General features: G+C 37.4%; 4 protein-coding genes and 1 non-coding gene across 5 annotated transcripts; 3 read left to right on the forward strand and 2 right to left on the reverse strand.

Annotated features, from left to right (window-relative positions):
• Positions 1–1,960: 1,960 nt before the first annotated feature.
• Positions 1,961–5,305, forward strand: LOC113283929 (60S ribosomal protein L7-2-like). The gene is made up of 5 exons (XM_026533310.1): positions 1,961–2,216; positions 4,170–4,267; positions 4,352–4,489; positions 4,594–4,696; positions 4,855–5,305. The coding sequence occupies exons 1-5, from the start codon at positions 2,025–2,027 to the stop codon at positions 5,068–5,070; spliced, it is 747 nt and encodes a 248-aa protein (XP_026389095.1). The 5' UTR covers positions 1,961–2,024; the 3' UTR covers positions 5,071–5,305.
• A 677-nt stretch (positions 5,306–5,982) lies between these two features.
• On the forward strand, positions 5,983–6,771 carry LOC113278321 (inositol polyphosphate multikinase beta-like). Its single transcript, XM_026527192.1, has one exon. It carries the CDS (start codon positions 5,983–5,985, stop codon positions 6,769–6,771), a length of 789 nt encoding a protein of 262 aa, XP_026382977.1.
• Positions 6,772–10,430: 3,659 nt separating this feature from the next.
• LOC113280297 lies at positions 10,431–14,682 on the forward strand. Its single transcript, XM_026528941.1, has 3 exons — positions 10,431–10,494; positions 10,605–14,025; positions 14,467–14,682. Exons 2-3 carry the CDS (start codon positions 10,609–10,611, stop codon positions 14,680–14,682), a joined length of 3,633 nt encoding a protein of 1,210 aa, XP_026384726.1. The 5' UTR covers positions 10,431–10,494; positions 10,605–10,608.
• Positions 14,683–15,470: 788 nt separating this feature from the next.
• TRNAW-CCA lies at positions 15,471–15,542 on the reverse strand. Its single transcript has one exon. It is a non-coding gene; the product is annotated as a tRNA-Trp (tRNA).
• A 731-nt stretch (positions 15,543–16,273) lies between these two features.
• On the reverse strand, positions 16,274–17,862 carry LOC113283930 (ubiquitin-like-specific protease ESD4). Its single transcript, XM_026533311.1, has one exon. The coding sequence runs from the start codon at positions 17,588–17,590 to the stop codon at positions 16,586–16,588; it is 1,005 nt and encodes a 334-aa protein (XP_026389096.1). The 5' UTR covers positions 17,591–17,862; the 3' UTR covers positions 16,274–16,585.
• Positions 17,863–18,683: the final 821 nt, after the last annotated feature.

The following is an 18,683-nucleotide window of genomic DNA, read 5'->3' on the forward strand; positions in this document are numbered from 1 at the left end:
CTTTCTACAAATAAGTGACAAGTGTATAAGAATAGACATAGATACAACCACCACTGAAGTTTCTTATCAAAATAAAAAAAAATAAGTTGACTCTATGTTGTTAAATATCTCTTTTTTGGGTCTCCACATAGGATACATATCCACACACCATTAGAAATGCTCTAAGAGCATCTCCAAAGTCATATCCTCAACTTCCTATTAATTAGGCAACATAGGATTTATCTAGTTTTTGAAAAAAATCCTTCTCCAACGGCAATGTTAAAAGAGAATGTGAAGATTACGTGGATGGTAGTTATCTAGACATCCTCAAAATCATCCTTTAGTTTTAGAGGTTGCCTCGGAGGATGTGAGTATCCTAATCATCAATATCTAAGGTTAGGATTAATTACTTAATTATTTTCAACCAATAGATTTTGCACTAAATTAGTTAAAAAATTTATGGTTCGAGATACAATTTTTTCACCTCCTTAAATTAAGGGAATTTTGATTTCACATCCGTGAAAAAAAGATTACATATAGGATTCACACCAAATTCTCATTAGAGATGCTCTAATTATGGAGTATAAATTATAATAAAAAACCCAAAACAGACGTCCAAGTTTTACCACGTGGATGGTAGTGGTCCCCATATATATTGTACGAATAAAGTACAAAGCTCAAATTCAAATGCCATAAAACGTTATTTCTTTTGTCTCTTCGATGGGTTCTACCATTAGACTCGCACTTCGAGGTTTTATTCTCCAAATGTTGAGGTGGCATGGAACAAGAAAAGCGCAATATTTCCACCATAAAACTTACCTTAATTTGTAGATTATAACATGTACAAATATAACTATATATGATAATGGTTTGTTCATTGGTTTCATAATTTCGGTCGAACTAGTTTCTGTATTCGAAGTTCATATAGTACAGACTTAATGTCGTTTAAAACATCCGAGATCTAATTAATTATTGAGTGAATGATTTATATATTCGTTTCTTCAGTTTAAATGAACCAGTTTCTGCATTCGAAATTAAAATAGTTTGGGCTAAATGTCTTGATGCAAAAACTTGGATTATATTCAAATATGTTAATACATTAGCTTTTTCAAATAATTGTATATATGAAAATATATGAAAAAATATTTGGCTATATTAGAAAAACCAAATCATCATAACTTTATAAGAAACTAACCTCATATGCAGTACATGATTCTTATAATAAGAATGGGTACCTTGATTTAAGTTTTTTGCTTGTTACCCATGAAAGGGACATATGAAATTTTCATATGAATAAAATACAATCTTGGAAAAACAAACTTTAATTATCCTTTCTATGCGATACCCCAATTTAATACACTAACGGTTCAAAATTCAGATTTGTAGGTCTTCAAGTGTAGACCTTGTACATTCTTAATTTATGACAACAGGAGCGGGATGTATATGCAGGAATTCACGAGGAGCGGTAATTATGGCATTGGTAACGGAACATGGGCTTTCCTATTGGATGGCAATCACCCAAGATGGAGCCGAATTTATTTCGATAAGGATTCAAAAATAGTATTGACTCTACTGAAGAAAAACATCTCATAAGCATCATGAATCGTTCATAACATGATATACGAGATACAAAACCATCTACAACAAATAGGACAATTCATAATCTTACATACATATAGAGATGCAAACCAAGCGACAAATGTATTGGCTAGCCTAGCAACTCAACAACAACCATTGGTAGGAAACAACATCCGCACATGTATATATGGGATGGGACAACTAATGCCCAGACTTCCTTAATGTAATTGTAACGAATGATTCAATGGGCTTTCTTATTCAGAGAGAAAGTTGCCTAATGGGTAATGGCCCTCAGACCAACCCTCCAGCTACAGTCAGGCCCAGGTCCAAACTACATCTTCAAAATCCAATGGTCAGGATCTCAATGGAATTACCGATCGAGCTGCATATAAACCCTAAAATCCCTCAACAAATTTCTCTTTCTTCATCTTCTCTGAACTAAAATCCCTGGCTCTTACGAATCACAAATGGCAGAAGTAGAAGAAGCACCGAAAGCACTTAACTACATCCCTGAAATAGTCCTTAAGAAGAGAAAAAGCAGTGACGACTGGGCGATTAGAAGGAGAGAACAGGCGGAACTCAAAAAAGAAAGAACCAAAAAGAACAAATCACTTGTTTTCAGAAGAGCTGAGGATTTCATTAAAGAGTACCGTAACAAGGTCAGTGAGTTTTTAATCTATGACACTCTGTTCTTAATTGATTTGATGATTCTTTGTGAGTATAAGCATAAGACCAACTGTTGTTAGGTCATGCCGCCGCTATTGCAAATGAAAATAAATAATTCGTAATAAGAAAAAGTGATTAAGATAGTCATTGATAATCTAGTTATTATGTCCCAGAGAAAAACTAGTGTTTCTACTACTCTTGTCTTCGTTGTCACCCCTAAGGGTTCTCTTTTTATGTCTGTAAAAAAAAAAAAAAAGGTTTGATTTTTTATCTCTGTGTTCTTTTTATATCTACAAAATCTGAATTTTTATTGTCATTTTATTGAATTTGTGTGACATCAAAGTCTGGCAAAAGTTTCTTGTTCTTATAAGTGTATCGGTTAGTTCAAGTTAGAATTAGAATTAGGAAGGTGCTTGTGGATTTGGGAGCATTTTGTACATGGTGCTTCTCATAACCATTCGTTCTTACATAGGATATGAGTAGTTTTCACCTCTGGTTGCGCAAGTGCCCCTTCTCAAGAGAGAGCTATTTGGTTTTCAATTGCTAGGAACGCACCTTCTAGTAAAAATTATTTTGTACATATAGTGGTGTTGCCTGATTGGCAGATATTGCATATACTATCTGGGTTCTAGAAATTGTTCCTTCTCTGGGTTACTTGCACAAACTCTCAGCAATCAAGTTCTTTAAAAATCATCGTCTATTCTTTAATTTTACCATATCATGTGAGGAATCCGTGTTTGGGCTTTCACTTCTGGAATCTGACACACACACGTACAAATGCTTTTTATTACTACTCCCAGAGAGCATGTAGATTTCACTACGATGCCTATTTTAAATACTTTGTGTCTTATTTAACAATGTAATTTCAAACATAAAAGATAAACCATTGGCAACACAACCAATTAGTAGTAATAAAAAGGTCACTTTATTGTCTGTATTCTCTATGCATTATTAAAAAAAAAATCTACAAAGTTTGTATTTTTATTGTCATTTTGTTGAATTCGGAAGAACTAGTAAGGAATGAAAGAAATTATTACCTTGTTTTAGGACATGTAAGCTTCTCTAACTTTTGGGATTCGTAAATTTCATTTTCTTTGATCAATAGGATTTTGTTAAATTTTGGAATTGGAGTAACTGAATTTGGTAATGGTTTAAGCTATAAAATTAGTTTGAAATTGGAAATATTTTTTATTAACTATATTTTGTTGAATTTCGTTAGTATATTTGGTGTGAAATTTGTGGTTAATGGAGAAGTCATAATTAAAGGGTTGGGATAGACCTCTGTATGTATTTTATATTTGCCAAAAGCGAATTAGTGTTGAGTAAGAATGTTTTCTGTTTCATGGCCTGAGATATTTCATTTAGTGTTGTGGACAAGGGTTTGGATGTGTGTGAGTTCTCCATTTGACGGTATGCAATCTATCGTTTAGTCTTACGGACATTGGTGTGAATGTTAGTGAACTCAATTGCAATTTATGGAATGTAAGTGAACTCTATTGAAATTTATGGAACGAATTCCTCTAGTGCTGGTATGTGATTGCAAAAGTTCTAGGATATCAGAATAAGACTGACTGTTGGTTAGTTAGGTTCTGCAGCCATTCGTAATAAGCAAACTCTAGTTAAGACAGGTGTTAGTTCTTGATAATCTAGTTATATAAGGTGTGAGTTTTATTCATTCAGAATATGACATTTATATATGTTCCTCAATGATGATATTAAATTACCTAATTAGGCATCGGCTAGTTCTCAATTTGGTATTCTGCAATTTTTTATGTAGTATTATGGACAAGGGCGTGGATATATAACGAGTTCCTTTCTTGGTATGTGGTTACATGCCTTTGAAATTGCCGCGGTTGGACTGTATTTTGTTTTGTGTTAATCTTTTCATATGAATATTTTGAATTCTTCTTCTTTAGAGTGCTTATTCCTTGCTATACTGCTGCCAGGAATTGGACTTTGTCCAGATGAAACACAGGAAAAAGCAGCGAACTTCATCAAATGCTATCCCTGAATCGAAGTTGCTTTTTGTCATTCGTATTCGTGGGTGAGTATTGGGCGTAAAATAGTAGTCTTTTTATTAGTTTGTTCATTTGATGTTCAGTTGTTTGATTTTCTGTTTATGTTTCAGCACCAATGATATGCATTTTCAGACGAGGAAGGCTTTACATTCTTTGAAGTTGAGATCAATCAACAGTGGTGTCTTTGTCAAGGCAAATGAAGGAGTTATGGATATTCTGAAGAGGATTGAACCATATGTCACTTACGGGTAAGGAAAGAACTATGAGCGTTATCTGTATCAATAAACAAATACTGCTTCATCTTCTTCGTCAATGGTTTATCTCTGTTACTAAATGTACTTGACTCTTGCAGGTCTCCTAACTTTCAGACAGTAAAAGATTTGATTTGCAAGAAAGGTTATGGAAAGATTGACAAGCAGAAAACACCGCTAACAGACAACAACCTCATCGAGCAGGTATGAATGATAACGAAATTAGAACTTTGTTTACTCATGTTTAACCTGTCAACAAGAACCACCATGAAATTTGTGGGGACTCATAATGTGAGGTCTCATGCATGTGTGACCCACGCGAGGGCTTTATTTTATGTGACTCATCTATTTGCATTTTGCAGGCACTAGGGCAGTATGGTATTCTATGTATCGAAGATATTGTACACGAGATTGCTAATGTCGGTTCACATTTTAGGGAAGTAGTTAACTTTCTATGGCCATTCAAACTGACTAGGCCAGAAGGAGGTAAGCTGCTAAAGAAAACACGATTCAGTGATGGTGGTGATGCAGGAAATCGTGCAGATAATATCAATGAACTCATCAATAAGATGAACTGAGAATAGGCCGCGAATCAATGATGCTCATGTTCACCTAGAAATAGAAAGACAAATTAGAGAGATACCTTAATGCGTCTTCAGTTTGTGTAATAGACTTTGCTAATCTTGTTTTGAGTTGACAATAGCTACTTCTGCCTCTAATCTGATGGCATAATTTTGTTGATTACGTTATGCTCTTGTAAGTTTTTTCATTCAAATATGACTGCCATGAAAAGCATAAATTGAGTTTCTTGTAGCCTTGCCTGTGTAATACTGGCATGGTGTGTGCGGAACACCTTTTATATCTGTCTGTGAAGCAGCCTTAGTACTAGCAGCAACTTTTTTTGTTTGAAATCTCTTCAAGAGAGTGGAGTCTCTATGTCCACTTCATATTCCACCAAAGTTGAAGGTTTTTTGACATTTTAAAAGAAGAAGATTGGAATCAACATATCTAGGCACACCAGAGAATTTCAAGTACCACGTTCACCAGACTATGTACAAATATTACTATTACCCCGAGAGCCGCAAATTCGTATCATCAATGTCAGGGAGTCAAAATGGTTCTTGATATTTGCTGCTATAGTACTGGACTTGCTCAAAATGCGACAGTTGGTGGTGCAACAAATATCACTGGTAAAGTTTAAGAGAGCATCGGTCATATCTCCAAGTTCCACCGGAAAAACTCTGGGTTTCCCCGAATTTTGAATCTTTATTTGAGTAGAAGTTTATTTCCGGCAAGTGTTTTGTTTTTAGATTTTGTTAGGTACCAAGTTAAGGTAATTAGAGTTTTGTTAGAATTCGGCGTTCAATTGTTCCCTATAAAAGGATGCAAGTCTACTGTAGTTGGCCATCTACCTCCGTTCTCCCTCATAACTGACAGCGCGGAGACGAAATACAGTAAAATCTCCAACAGTTTTTCTTCTTAAGAAGACAATGTTTAAGGTTCCTGATCATCAGGTTGCAGGCCATGTCGGGCCACTAGTAGATGATTCTGGTCGCTTTTACAAGCCTCTCCAAAATAACGAACGCGGCACCAAAGAAGTTGCCTTCTACACTTCATTCTCTGCCAATAGCAAAATCCCCACTCATGTTCGTCGATATTTTCCTATTTACCATGGAACTCAGTTTTTAGAAGCTTCGGATGGATCTGGCACGCACCCTCACCTTGTTTTGCAAGACATTGTCTCAAACCGTCAGAACCCGTGTGTTATGGACATCAAGATGGGATCAAGAACTTGGTATCCCCAAGCTTCAGAGGACTACATCACGAGATGCTTTCAGAAAGATAGAGAATCAACAAGCGTGCCGTTGGGTTTCAAGATATGTGGTTTGCAGACCTATGACAGTGAAAAGCGTGGTTACTGGAAATCTCAAAAGGACGTTGTCAAAAAATTTACGGTAGATGATGTTAATCTGACTTTGAAGAGGTTTGTATCTTGTAACCCAATGTCAGATGCGGTACCTGATTGTTTACGCGCGACAGAAGTTTATGGCGGGTCGGATGGGATTCTGGCACAATTGTTGGAGTTGAAAGCATGGTTTGAGGATCAAACGATATACCATTTCAACTCTTGTTCGATTCTTATGGTGCATGATCGCTCTGGTGCTCAAGTCAAGCTTGTTGATTTTGCTCATGTCGTGGATGGCGAAGGTGTCATTGACCATAATTTCTTGGGCGGGCTCTGTGTTTTGATAAAATTCGTGTCAGATATACTGGAATAGAGCAACGAATTGCTAGCACTATTTTTTTTTGACTTAAAAAGGTTAAAATTTTATTAGAAAAGGAAAAAAAGAAACAAGATTAGCAGCGCCTAAGCGCAACAAGGGAAGGTACAAACCAACCCAGCAAACAAGATACAAGAATAACACGACAAAGATGTTCTTGGGTATAGGGGTTCTTTTCCCTCTACCCAAATCTTCACTGCTAGGACCCAAATCCTTGACCAATTTCGAGAAGTGATATCTATCTATAATATCATCAAAGATGTTCTTTTTGTTGATGCATGTAAACGCGGTTGGCGCAATACTAATGGCACACATTGTCCTAGCTTGTATTGGATTGCATAATTTTCTTCGCAAAGAATGCCGATCAGATGAATTCCCACCTGAAGAGGATGATGATGATTCATCTTCGGAATCATCTTCAGATGATGAAGAAGATTTGGAACCGGAACCAACTATTCAAAGTCAACAACGTCAACGTACAGATGCAAATAAATGGCGATCAACAGCTCTTGCTGTGAAATGTGGAAAGATGAAACCGGTGAAGGCAATAATAATGAATCATAAGACTATCATAAGAGTAGTAAGAAAAAATATATTTTTTCGTTGGGATATTGAACTTTTTTTTTAATTATAATAATTGTACATTTTCTAGTTGAAAGATATTTGGTGGTAAAAATTTATTTCAGTCTTTATGAATCTAAAATAATCCAAGTTACAATCCATTATAATCCAAAAATAAATATCCCTAATAATCCTGGATTCTTTTAAGAAACCATATAAATCCATCAAGATTCAGGTAAAACTTATATCCATATATATCAGGATCCAATACACCCCTGTAAAAAAAACCTAGAAGATTTCATTTTCTTTCTTTCCTATTTTCTTTCTTCTCCACTCTGCTCTCTGCGCCTCCTAGCACCACCTCCATCTTCTTTTTTCTTTCTTCTCTGCGTCTGTTCTTCTTTGCATGTGTCAATGGAGGCTTACCAATAATGGATTTAAGCTCAAGTAACTGATGTGGGGATTTACTTCTTCATTTTTCTTTTTCTTTTTGTTTTTGGGTTGAGTTTTGGTTGGCTAACTGATGTGGGTTCTGAGTTGGAGATTGGAAGTGAAAGTGAGGGATTAAGTGTGGGTTTTAAAAGTAGAATATGAAAAAGATTATCATACTAATAGTTAGGGTTAATTTCAGTGAAGAACTGGAATTGAGAAATCCAGAAGAAATTATGGCTTCAATTAAATTTAGGGTTTTATGAAATTGAGAAGAGAATTGAGTTAATAATAGAAGAAGAAGACTATGGTTGTGATTCAATTTAAGTTATTGGGTTAAGATGTACTCCCTCCGTCCCCCTATTAAGTGACCTATTTGCTTTTAGATTTTGTCCCATTGTTAAGTGACCTATATCACTAAATAAGGAGATATTTCTTAAATTATCCTTTTAATTGATTATAAGAAATATATGAAATATGCATAATTTGATAGGCATATTTATATTCGTTAAGTAGGTGTTTTAAAATGCTTTTCAATGGTATAAAGTTTGCGAACATTAATGGTGTAGTTTGAGAGATAAACCATTTCAAAATTTCACTAATTATTATCTATAAGGGTATAATTATAAAATATGCTTAAAAATATTCTTTTCCATTGCTTGCCTTAAAAATTATGCAAATTTGAACTAGATCACTTAATAATAGGAGGGAGGGAGTATTGAATTCTTACAATAACTTTTGCGGAAGTACTCTTCAGTGTTTATGGTTCATCTTGTTTGTTTTTTTTCTTTTTATACATATGCACTAGTTTGTTTTTGGTTAGCAGTTATAGGAAACTGATGGTAATTATATTGATGTTGGTAACTAATAGCATTAAGGTATACAAAGATTGAATATCTATAGACGAGCACGATTTATAAAAGGGATACCAGTCATATTAAGTGTTGATACCATTTCATCGATCCAACGGTCAGGATCGGTGGAATCTTTTTGTCTTATATGAAATAGTATCAACACTCGGTAGAATTTGTATCCCTTTTATAAATCATGGTTTCGAGGGACCCTAATTCACGTGGCTACTTAATATTACTAGCAGCTGACTAATAATCCCATTCCTCGCCCCCACATATACTACTGATTAGTGTTTGCTTACTATTGCATCTACAATTTGGTTTAGTAAACTAATTGGTAATTGCACGGTATTTTCGTTGCTATTGTATTAAATGATACTCCCTCCGTTTCTAAAAAATAGGTTTGTTTGGGTTTTACAAAAATTAAAAAAGCTAATCGTTGTAGCCACTTTTCCATGATTTTTCTTAATCTATCATTTGATCCCCACTCATTTGTTATTAGAGAAAGAGGAAAAAAAAATGATCCCCTTTTTATACGGAAGTGATACACACACCACGGGTTGGATCCCGCGGTGTGTACCGCAAGAGATAGAAAAAGGGGGTCCCGTGTGACCCGGCGGTTTAGCAGGGGGTGGGTAAAGTGTGGGTCCCACCCCCTCTCTCACACTTTCACTGATGCGGGATGACCCGCGGGATATCAATCATTTCCGCTTTTTATATTAAGAGAGAAAAGGGAGAGAGAGAAGTGGTCCCTCTACGGGTATACTAGTAAAATCATAACATTTGATTTTCCATATATGGAAACAAGCTTATTTTTTTGACATACCCAAATAAAGAAATAAGTCTATTTTTTAGAAACGGAGGGAGTAACTAGTAGTGTTTTTGTGTATTGAATTGTTGCATTTCTTATATTTCAGAGGGATAAGCCGGCGTCTCCTTTTATATGCCGAGTTTTTGAAACTGTCGATAAATGAAGCTTACTTAAGGCACAGTGGAAAGAGTTCTTGCTGCAATTGAAGCAATGATGGGTTGAGCTGAAAATTGAGTGATTAGATGTATGTTAGGTGTTACAAGGAACGTTTTGAAAGGCAAGGTTCAATGAAGTCTGAGATGATATTGAGATTTAGTATTTGAAATTTTTTTGTAATTTGTGTTTGACCCTTGTAATTTTTCATCAATTAAGTTAATAAAATTTTATTTTTATTTTTAATTAAACAAGCCCGTCAAATCCGTGAACCTGCAAGTTTTATCCGTTATGGGAGCGGGTTGGAAAAATGACCACCCGTGAAGAATATCAACCCGCAAGCTTTGGCCCGTATTAACCCGTGATCCGCGCGTTGGTCATAAGCCAGCTCGGGCCCGCCCGTTTACCAGCTCTACTTTAAAGGCTTCAAAAGTACGACATAATTACCGTTTTGTGAAACGTGTTACTAAAAAACGTTTTTTTGTATTGAAGTAACACGGTAACGGCATAACACATGAGCAGTACCCAAAACTCGTTTTTTACACACTGACCCGAAGTAACGTAAAGAGTAACCGGAGTGTAATAGAAATAACACAAACAGCCGAACTGTTTTTTGTCAGAAGGGCCACACGCGTCAATGAAGAAGCAGCAGGTGTTGCCTCTCTTCACTCTACACGTTGGAATGCGTTCAAAAGCTCATCTTCTGCCATGCATTTTCCCCATGCACTCAGACACTCATCATCCTGCTTCTCTCTCTATCATTACTCACATTCACCACCCACCACCACCACCACCACCAACTCCAATCCAGAGCAAGACTCTCACCTTTCTTGTAAACAACGGCTTTGATTCTCATCTCAGGAGATATTCCATCACAAGACCCTAGTAGTAACAGCAAACAGTTGTGCATACAAGGTAACTATAATTATTATTAAAAAATCTTTGTTTTTAATGTTTTAATTTGTTTTCATGTACTTAATCTGATTTATTGGTTTGGACTACTATTTTTGTTGGTGGTGGTGTAGGAGGATGGATGAGAATATGGAGTGGAATGAAAATTATGAAATTGAAGAAGAAGAAGAGTTTAAACCAGTAGAAGAAAGCAAAATGAGTTGGATGATGAAAAAAGGATGGAATATAGGGAAGAAAGTCATGATAACTGGAGCAACAATCTCATCTGCTCCAATAGTTCTACCTCCTTTAATGATTTATTCAACTATTGGGTTTGCTTTTGCTGTTCCTTTTGGTTTTGTTTTTGGGAGTTATGCTTGTACAGAGAAACTCATGAGCAAGTTGTTATGGAGACCTGAATATGAAGAACAATACCAAGGAGGAGGAGTTGAAGAAGAAGATGGTGGTTATTATGGAGAGGGTATGATGAGGATGGATGAGGAGGAAAAGAGATTTATTGAAGATACAAAAGGAACTTTAGAAACCAGAATTGAGTTTGTTGGAGTCGGAGAAGAAAATTTGGGGTTTGGTGTAGAACCTGTGAAGGTGGAGGAAGTGAGAGGGGATGAAGAAATGGGGGATTCTACTGGTGGTGGTGGGAACAGTTTTGGACAAGGGGAAATTCTTGAAAATGTGGGGTTTGGTGTAGAACCTGTGAAGGTGGAGGAAGTGAAAGGGGATGAGGAAATGGGGGCTTCTACTGGTGGTGGTGGTGGTGGGAACAGTTTTGGAGAAGGGGAAATTCTTGAAAATGTTTACCGTGTAGGTGATATCGAAGAGGTGGAAGAGGAAGACAATTTGAGAAGAAGGATGGAGGAGTTTGGAGGAAATGAAATTTTAGAAGATGGAAGAGTACTTCCAATAGAAGTTGTAGAATGGAATATGGCTGATGTTGAAGTAGAGGACCAACCGGTGAAAGGAGTAGTAAGTGATGAGATTGAAGAGATTGGGGTTAGTGAGGACAATTTGGATAAGGTCTTAGAAGATGAGCAGGAGAGGGTTGATGTGAATTTGGATAACGGGGAGGGTACTGAAGAAGAGAATTTAGCTAGGGAAAGATATGGAGATGTAGATGTAGATGTAAGGGTGGAAGAAGAGGAGACAGTACCGTTACAAAACATGAAGGGGATGGTTAAAGAAGAAATTGAGGTGGAGACTCCATTAGAATTGAATGTGGAGAACATTGAAGGTGGAATGGAGTCGGTAGGAGAGGAAGTAGAAGTTCATGACCAGAATGATCTTACTGAGGATGTTAGGGAAGAAGACATTCAGTATGAGGTTCTGCAAGATGATGAACAGAAGATTGTAAGCGAGTTTTTGAATGACAGTGAAGCGGAAAATTCAGTGGGTGGTATGAATGGTAATGTGGAAGAGAATGGAATCATCGATATAGCAGCGGAAGAAGAGGAGAGACCTTTACTAGATGTGAAGGAAACGGGTGGACAAGAAATTGAGGAGGAGAATCCGTTAAACATGAACGTGGAGGACTTGCAAGAAGGGCAGTACGTTGGGGCCGAGGGAGTTGTAGAAGAAAATGTAGATGAGAGAATGTTGGTCAAGGACATAGCAGGGGATGAGAAGCCTGTCTATGAGATGCATCCATTTGGAGAGGAGAGACCTTTACTAGATGTGAAGGAAATTGGTGGACAAGAAATTGAGGAGGAGAATCCATTAAACATGAATGTGGAAGACTTGCAAGAAGCGCAGTACGTAGGGGCCAAGGGAGTGCCAGAAGAAAATGTAGATGAGAGGATTTTGGTCAAGACCATAGCAGGGGATGAGAAGCCTATCTATGAGATGCATCCATTTGGAGAGGACATAAGTTCTGAACTGAATTTCGATGATGTTGCACAAGAAGAGAATTACATTGTTATAGAGGAAGGAAACCGGCTAATAGCTGCTGATAAAGTGGTCGAAGAAGAAAGGAGATATAATGAAGAACATGTTGACAGTCCTGTTGCCAAAGAGGAACTTTTGATGTCTGAAAAGCTGGATGACAAAGAAAATGTGAAAGCAATTAGCGCACCGGAGGGTGTTGTCGTTAAAAGTGGAGATGATCAAAATGTGGATGTGCACCAAAAAGGGGAGATGCCAGTAGAGGCACGAGGTGTTCGGTTTAAAGAAGAAACTCCAGTGGCGAGAGAAACCAGTGTTGGCGAAGTTGTGGATGACGAGGGAGTGATTGATGAAAGGAAAGATGAGGGATTCACTGATATCATGGCACTGAGGGAGAAGAAGCCTTTAAGGGAGAATTCAGAAGCATGGGATGCGAGAGAGGCTGCTGATGAAAGTGGACTTCATTTGTATGAGGAACACGATGTGTATGGGGACAATTACGCTTCAGAGTCAAAGGATGCGAGAGACATTTCTGATGATAGTGGACTTCATATGTACAATGAAAACGCTGTATATGGTGATAATTATGCGTCAGAAGCGAAGGATGCAAGAGAGATTGCTGATGAAAGTGGATTTCATTTGTATGATGAAAACTATGTATATGGTGATAATTATGCATCAGAGGCCAATGAAGCTCATGAAGATGAAGTGTTACCTATGAGTACTTCATATGATTCTTCCCCATTAGACAAGTTGGATAGCCAGAGTCAAACAGTTAATGGATCTGCAGTTGACGAGCAGCCTTCAGATAGCTTGCGCGGGGAAATATCAGACTCTATGGTAGTTAATGGATTTGCAGTTAAGAAGCAACCTTCAGACCACTTGCGCGAGGAAATAGCAGACTCTGTGGTCTGTCCTATTCCATTAGATGTAGCTGATGGAGGTTCTGCTAAAGAGTCGGAGGGAGTTGTCATAAGAAGTGGAGATGATGAAGATGTGGATGTGCACAAAGGAGAGGAGATGCCAAAAGGGGAGACTCCGGGAATTCAAAAAGATAACTCAATAGAAGAAAGTACTCAGATGACAAGAGCGGGGGGAGGTGGAAACATCATGGATGAAGTCCGTGATAAAGATGTAAAGAAACCAGTGGAGGAGTCAGTGGAAAAGATGGAAGTCGGTGGAATTGAAGAAAATGGTGCCAAAATTGTAATTCCGGAAAAAAGTGGAGTGTTCGCAGAGAGGAAAGATTTGGGAATCGCTGATAGCTTGGCACTGAAGGAGAAGAAACCTGTCAGGGAGACTGAAATGGCGGCTCTTCGTTCGGCAAAGCAGGACGGGAGCGAGGTTGTTGATGAAAGCGGACTTCATTTGTATAATAAAAACAATTTACATTCTGAAAAGTATGCTTCTGCAACAGATGGAACTCATGAAGACGAAGTATTACCCGTCAGTACTCCATATTATTCTTCTGCATCCAATGCTACCCTGGACAATCAGAGTCATTCAGTGAATGGAGCTGCAGTTGGGAAGCAACGTGTTTCGAAAACATTGCACGAGGAAATAGCAGATTCTGTACTCCATCCTATTCCATCCAGAGTAGCTGACCGTGGATCTGTGGAAGAGGCATCCATGAGGAACAAAAATATTCCTTCTGAACAGGTGAGGCTAAAAGCATTGCTTTCTCAAATTGTCTTTTCATATTTTTCGTAAAAGAATCTGATGTTGCGTCTTTATACTTCTATTTCCTTGCTTTCGCGGATAGCCTTTAGATGATTTTGTACGCAATCCTGTGAAAGTGCATAAGTGTATATATCTACTTCTACTTTAAACTGCGGTACAGACTTAGGAAAACTTACACATGTTTTTTCATTGCAACAAAGGTAAGAGTTTGCATTGGATCTTTTTCGCAAATAGAAATGATTCTTGGGTCACCTATTTGATACATTGGAACATGGTAGAATGACACTTCATTCCGTAGCCACAATGAGCAAAAATTTGTATTTTACTAGTCGAAGACATCATCTGTATGAGAAACTAGGATTCAATTCTAAGGGAAGTATTGATTTGTTGTTTGTTTGTTTTCTTTTGTACCTGTTCTAGGTCATTTACAGTGAAGAAAAGATACGGGAAAAGATCGGTGCGCTGCGGAAAATAGTTGGTTACCAAGCTGTCATGCAAACAACCTGCATTGAAGAACTTAAAGCTCTCTACATTTTCACAGGCGTGGAGCCACCATTTGCATTCAAGGATCCAGCTGATCTTGAAGAAATCAATGATAAGCTTCGTCTCCTCATGTTGATAGTTGGTGTCAAATAAGTGTTTGGCTTAATAAAGGTAGATTGTTTTGATGAAATAAATTTTGCAGTTCTGGTTTATCATGTGGATTCTATAATGCTTTATACAGTTATACTGGTGTTTAATTAGTTTAATCTGTTACATCCGTAAAGTGATTACAGAAATAGTTTAATGAATTGAATATATGGACCGTTCGTAGTTAGGCTAACTCTGCGGGATTTGATAAATCTTATGCACTTTCACAGGATTGAACTGTGATGAAGTGTCTATAACTTGTTGCTGCCTTGGTTGAGCAGGACCCTTGGATAAATCTTCTCAGACTGTTAGAGTTTACTAGAAAAATCAAATCCTACAGAGTTAGCCTAACTATAGTTGCAGAATATGGAACTAGTATATTCCTCTGAAGTCTGAACAAAAAGCTTACTTAACCACAGCCCATCGGAAAAAAAAAGAACTAAAATGTTGCATATTTACTTAGCTTGGATCTTTACCTATACCAATTCTCATTTGGCTTTAAATTCACCAGGGATTTTTTATAGTAGCTGGTAAAGTTTACGTTGCAATCCTTTTGGGTGGCCTCTCATTCTTTGGACAGTAAGAAAAATATTGCAGATACACTTTGGCTGGTGAACTGATCAATGCTCAGTCTCCAGTATCCTCCTTTTTTTTCTTCTTTGATCGGCAACTTAATTTGTTCTGTGGACTATGAACTCGGTTCTGCTAATAGTCCTCCAGCTTCTTGGCTTGAAAATTCATGAAGGATTCTATATGCTTACAGAAGCAGGGAAGCTGGGCCTCTAAAGAAAGTATGAACTTGACGTGAGTCGAACACGCGACCTTCTGATTTGGAGCCAGACGCGCTACCATTGTGCCACAGATCCTGTGTTGTGCATAAACAATGTAACAAGTAACCAAATTAATTCACAACTACCGTTTTCAGCCTCAGAACATGAGCCTGAGATCATTATGCTGTAAAGCACGGAACCGATTTACTGTATCTGCTAAAACTTTAATGGACTGTGAAACCGTCCATTAAAGTCCTTAAAAAATTCTTCACAAATATGCTAGCTTCAAGTAGCATGTATAGTACCATTAAGTTCATTGAAAACTTGCTTAATTGATCAACTTGCAAATATCAGCAACAATGGCACTTGAATTGCTTTCTTCGTACCGTAGGGTGAATAATTTTAGTCAGGGGGAAATGGCGTATTATGAATTCCAGACGCGAATGTTTACCAGTAGCATTATGACCCACACACACAACTGTTTATCAGTAGCTACTCTAGACCACATCAATTTTCAGATGCGAATGGCGTCAGGAAACTGAAGAATGTGCCGCTTATATCTTCAATGAAAACCACACTCAGGAAGCCTTCGTGAATTTTCAAAGCCTCGGGAAGCCTTCATGAATGTGCCGCTTATATCTTCCTGAGGCTTAAAGAAGCTTGGCGGCTGAGCCTATATAAATTCTGCAGGGAACACACCTTATGTTTTGTTCTCCAATTTCATGCTTAAATCATACTTCTTGGTACCGACCTAGCAGACGCCGGCTAGACAAACAGGCAGATGTTGCAACCAAATCACCTATGCACCTTAACCTACAAGCAGAGCATGAGAAACTCAAGTAACCAGCGAGGCTCAATACATAAACAATATCTGACATGTAGTATTATTTTCGATGAAAAAACCTGATAAATTTCTTTACAATTGTAGAGGAATAAAACTAGGGTGACTATTCATACATCACATTCTCCTCGCAGGGAGAAACTACTGCAAAAAAAAAGTTATAGACACTCGAAAGTTCAAAGAGGAATGAAACAGAAGCATTTGTGAGGATAGCTTCTCATGGTCAGAGTTCTTCACAGACGGTACAACTTATGATATCATGTCTGCAGTTTACTAAGTTGGTTGATGTTCTCATAATTCAATCGGCCCTTAACCTCAAAATCTCCTTGGCCGTCCTAAGCCGAAAATATGCCATATGCTTCTGATTAAACCACAGTGCAAGTCCTCTACTGTAAAAATCAATATACTTGAGCACAAACATGCCGCAGTCACACCCATTTTCCTGCCCAGGAAGATCTTCAACATATTCAGATTTCCAAGTGCTGATATCAACTTCTTCTCCACTTTTATCCTTTACCTCGTCCACATAATACCTAGCCAGAACACTAAAAACATCGGTGTCCACGCCTTTAAGTGAATCGAGATACTGAAACTTCTTATCCTTCTTGTTAATTACTCCTAAACACCAATGCATTTTATCCTTCTGATGTATCGGCACAAATATCTTATCACACTCGATAAGACCATACCCAATCTTCTTCTGCATAGTCCATCTCTTGACAGCTTTATAATCATAACCACTCACCCCACCAGCCAATTGCTGGTAAAAGAACGGATTGAAAAAATGACATTTCAAAAACTTCTCCGGCTGTCTCTTCTCCCTCTCTTTAAGCAATTCAAGATACACAGTTATAACCTCATCATTCAACCAACGCCTCGGTCCCAAGCATTGCAGTATTTCTCCCGTAATCTTAATATCCCCATATACTACTAAGACATCTTGGTTGTGATGCGGGGAAAGTGCAAGTTCAACTTCATTCTTCTCCTCATCTGTAAGTTCAGCAAAAAGTTCTTCCAATATACTCTTCTCCTCAGTCTTCTTCTTCCCTTCCAGCACCTCAATTTCATCATCCTCATCTACTACCACTAATTCATCAACGCCGTCGTCGTCATCATCATCATCAACAGAGATCACATCCTTCACCACTTGTTCCTCTTTCTCCCTGTTGTTTCTCTTGTTACCTCGAAAAAAAGGCCGCCTGAAAGTCTCAAATACAGAATTTTTGGTCTTTTCAACACTAGCTACTAGATTTTCAATAAAAATATCCATCTCATCCTCCGAATCTGGATAATCTACTAACATGTGAACCAGTATTGTGAAACCCTAAGTTTAATAACTTCTCTATGGAAATCGCTTGGTATATATATTGAGCTCTCTAGAAACTGAACTAGTAGTATAAATAAAACCCTAGACTTCTTCAAAATCAAATACAACAGTTGGAGAATATCAGAATTTATATTAAAAGATAATCGTTACCAGGATCTCCAAAATTCTTCGGATCATCAGCTCCGTCTTTACAGAAATCCCTAATCCCTTAACTTTCCAAATTTTTAAGAGTTTCCGACTTAGATTTAGAGCATAAAAAGGCGTTTTGTAATTTTTTAACGCTGACGGCCATGACTGCGTGCAATTCGAAAAACGCGTTAAACCGAAAAAACGTTTTTTGTATGGTAACATTTCTTTTTATGGAGAAAAAATTTGGTGCCAACTAGTTGGAACTCGGTATTGTCTCGAAATATTCCTGAAGTATAGCGTGTTTGGATAGAAGTGTTTCTGCATGTTCAGAAGTAGGAGTCAAAAGCAAAATGTTTCTTACCGACCATATGAAAGAAGGCTATTATTGGGGCGTCACACTTCAATAGAATTCAATAAAAGGGCATCACTTGGATTCTTAATATCCAAAGAAATGGTTATGAAATATCCTAACACATATACAAAATGTCTAGATTACTCTTTAACTATAATAAAACTTAAAAACCGTAAAAGTGATTTTACGTCCATGTTTGGATTAATTCCAACCGTAGAATTTTATTCGCATGTAATTTTACGTTCAGGTTTGGATTATTCCAACCGTATAAGCTCACTTTACGTCCAGGTTTCTTTTAATTTCAACCGTTTTCTAGCCTTTATATGAAATTGTGTATGGCGTCCGAGCATGCTTGTTGTGGAATTTGCCTTTGGTCAAGAAAAGTCAAAAAATAACTTATGAATTGGCATCAAAACATTCTTGTAGTGGAATTTGCCTTTGGTCTCGCAGTTTGGACTTGGTGCCAATTCAATTAGCTTGCCCGGGTTCTCTTTTGATCCAGCCTATTAAGTGATTCATATTGTCATGGGAAGTGGTCGTGCTCAATCCCTCATATATTTTCGTCATACAGTAATATGCAAAAGCCAC

The sequence above is a fragment of the Papaver somniferum genome, chromosome 5 (genome assembly GCF_003573695.1).
Source record: "Papaver somniferum cultivar HN1 chromosome 5, ASM357369v1, whole genome shotgun sequence".
Lineage (NCBI taxonomy): Eukaryota > Viridiplantae > Streptophyta > Magnoliopsida > Ranunculales > Papaveraceae > Papaver > Papaver somniferum.

Excerpts from the sequence above, each read along its gene's own strand:
- LOC113283929 (XM_026533310.1), top strand. The coding sequence starts at position 2,025 with ATGGCAGAAGTAGAAGAAGCACCGAAAGCACTTAACTACATCCCTGAA. Across the intron at positions 4,268-4,351 it reads TTTGTCATTCGTATTCGTGG|CACCAATGATATGCATTTTC; the intron begins GTGAGTATTGGG and ends TTTATGTTTCAG. Across the intron at positions 4,697-4,854 it reads ACAACAACCTCATCGAGCAG|GCACTAGGGCAGTATGGTAT; the intron begins GTATGAATGATA and ends TGCATTTTGCAG.
- LOC113278321 (XM_026527192.1), top strand. The coding sequence starts at position 5,983 with ATGTTTAAGGTTCCTGATCATCAGGTTGCAGGCCATGTCGGGCCACTA.
- LOC113280297 (XM_026528941.1), top strand. The coding sequence starts at position 10,609 with ATGGATGAGAATATGGAGTGGAATGAAAATTATGAAATTGAAGAAGAA. Across the intron at positions 14,026-14,466 it reads AAAATATTCCTTCTGAACAG|GTCATTTACAGTGAAGAAAA; the intron begins GTGAGGCTAAAA and ends TACCTGTTCTAG.
- LOC113283930 (XM_026533311.1), bottom strand. The coding sequence starts at position 17,590 with ATGTTAGTAGATTATCCAGATTCGGAGGATGAGATGGATATTTTTATT.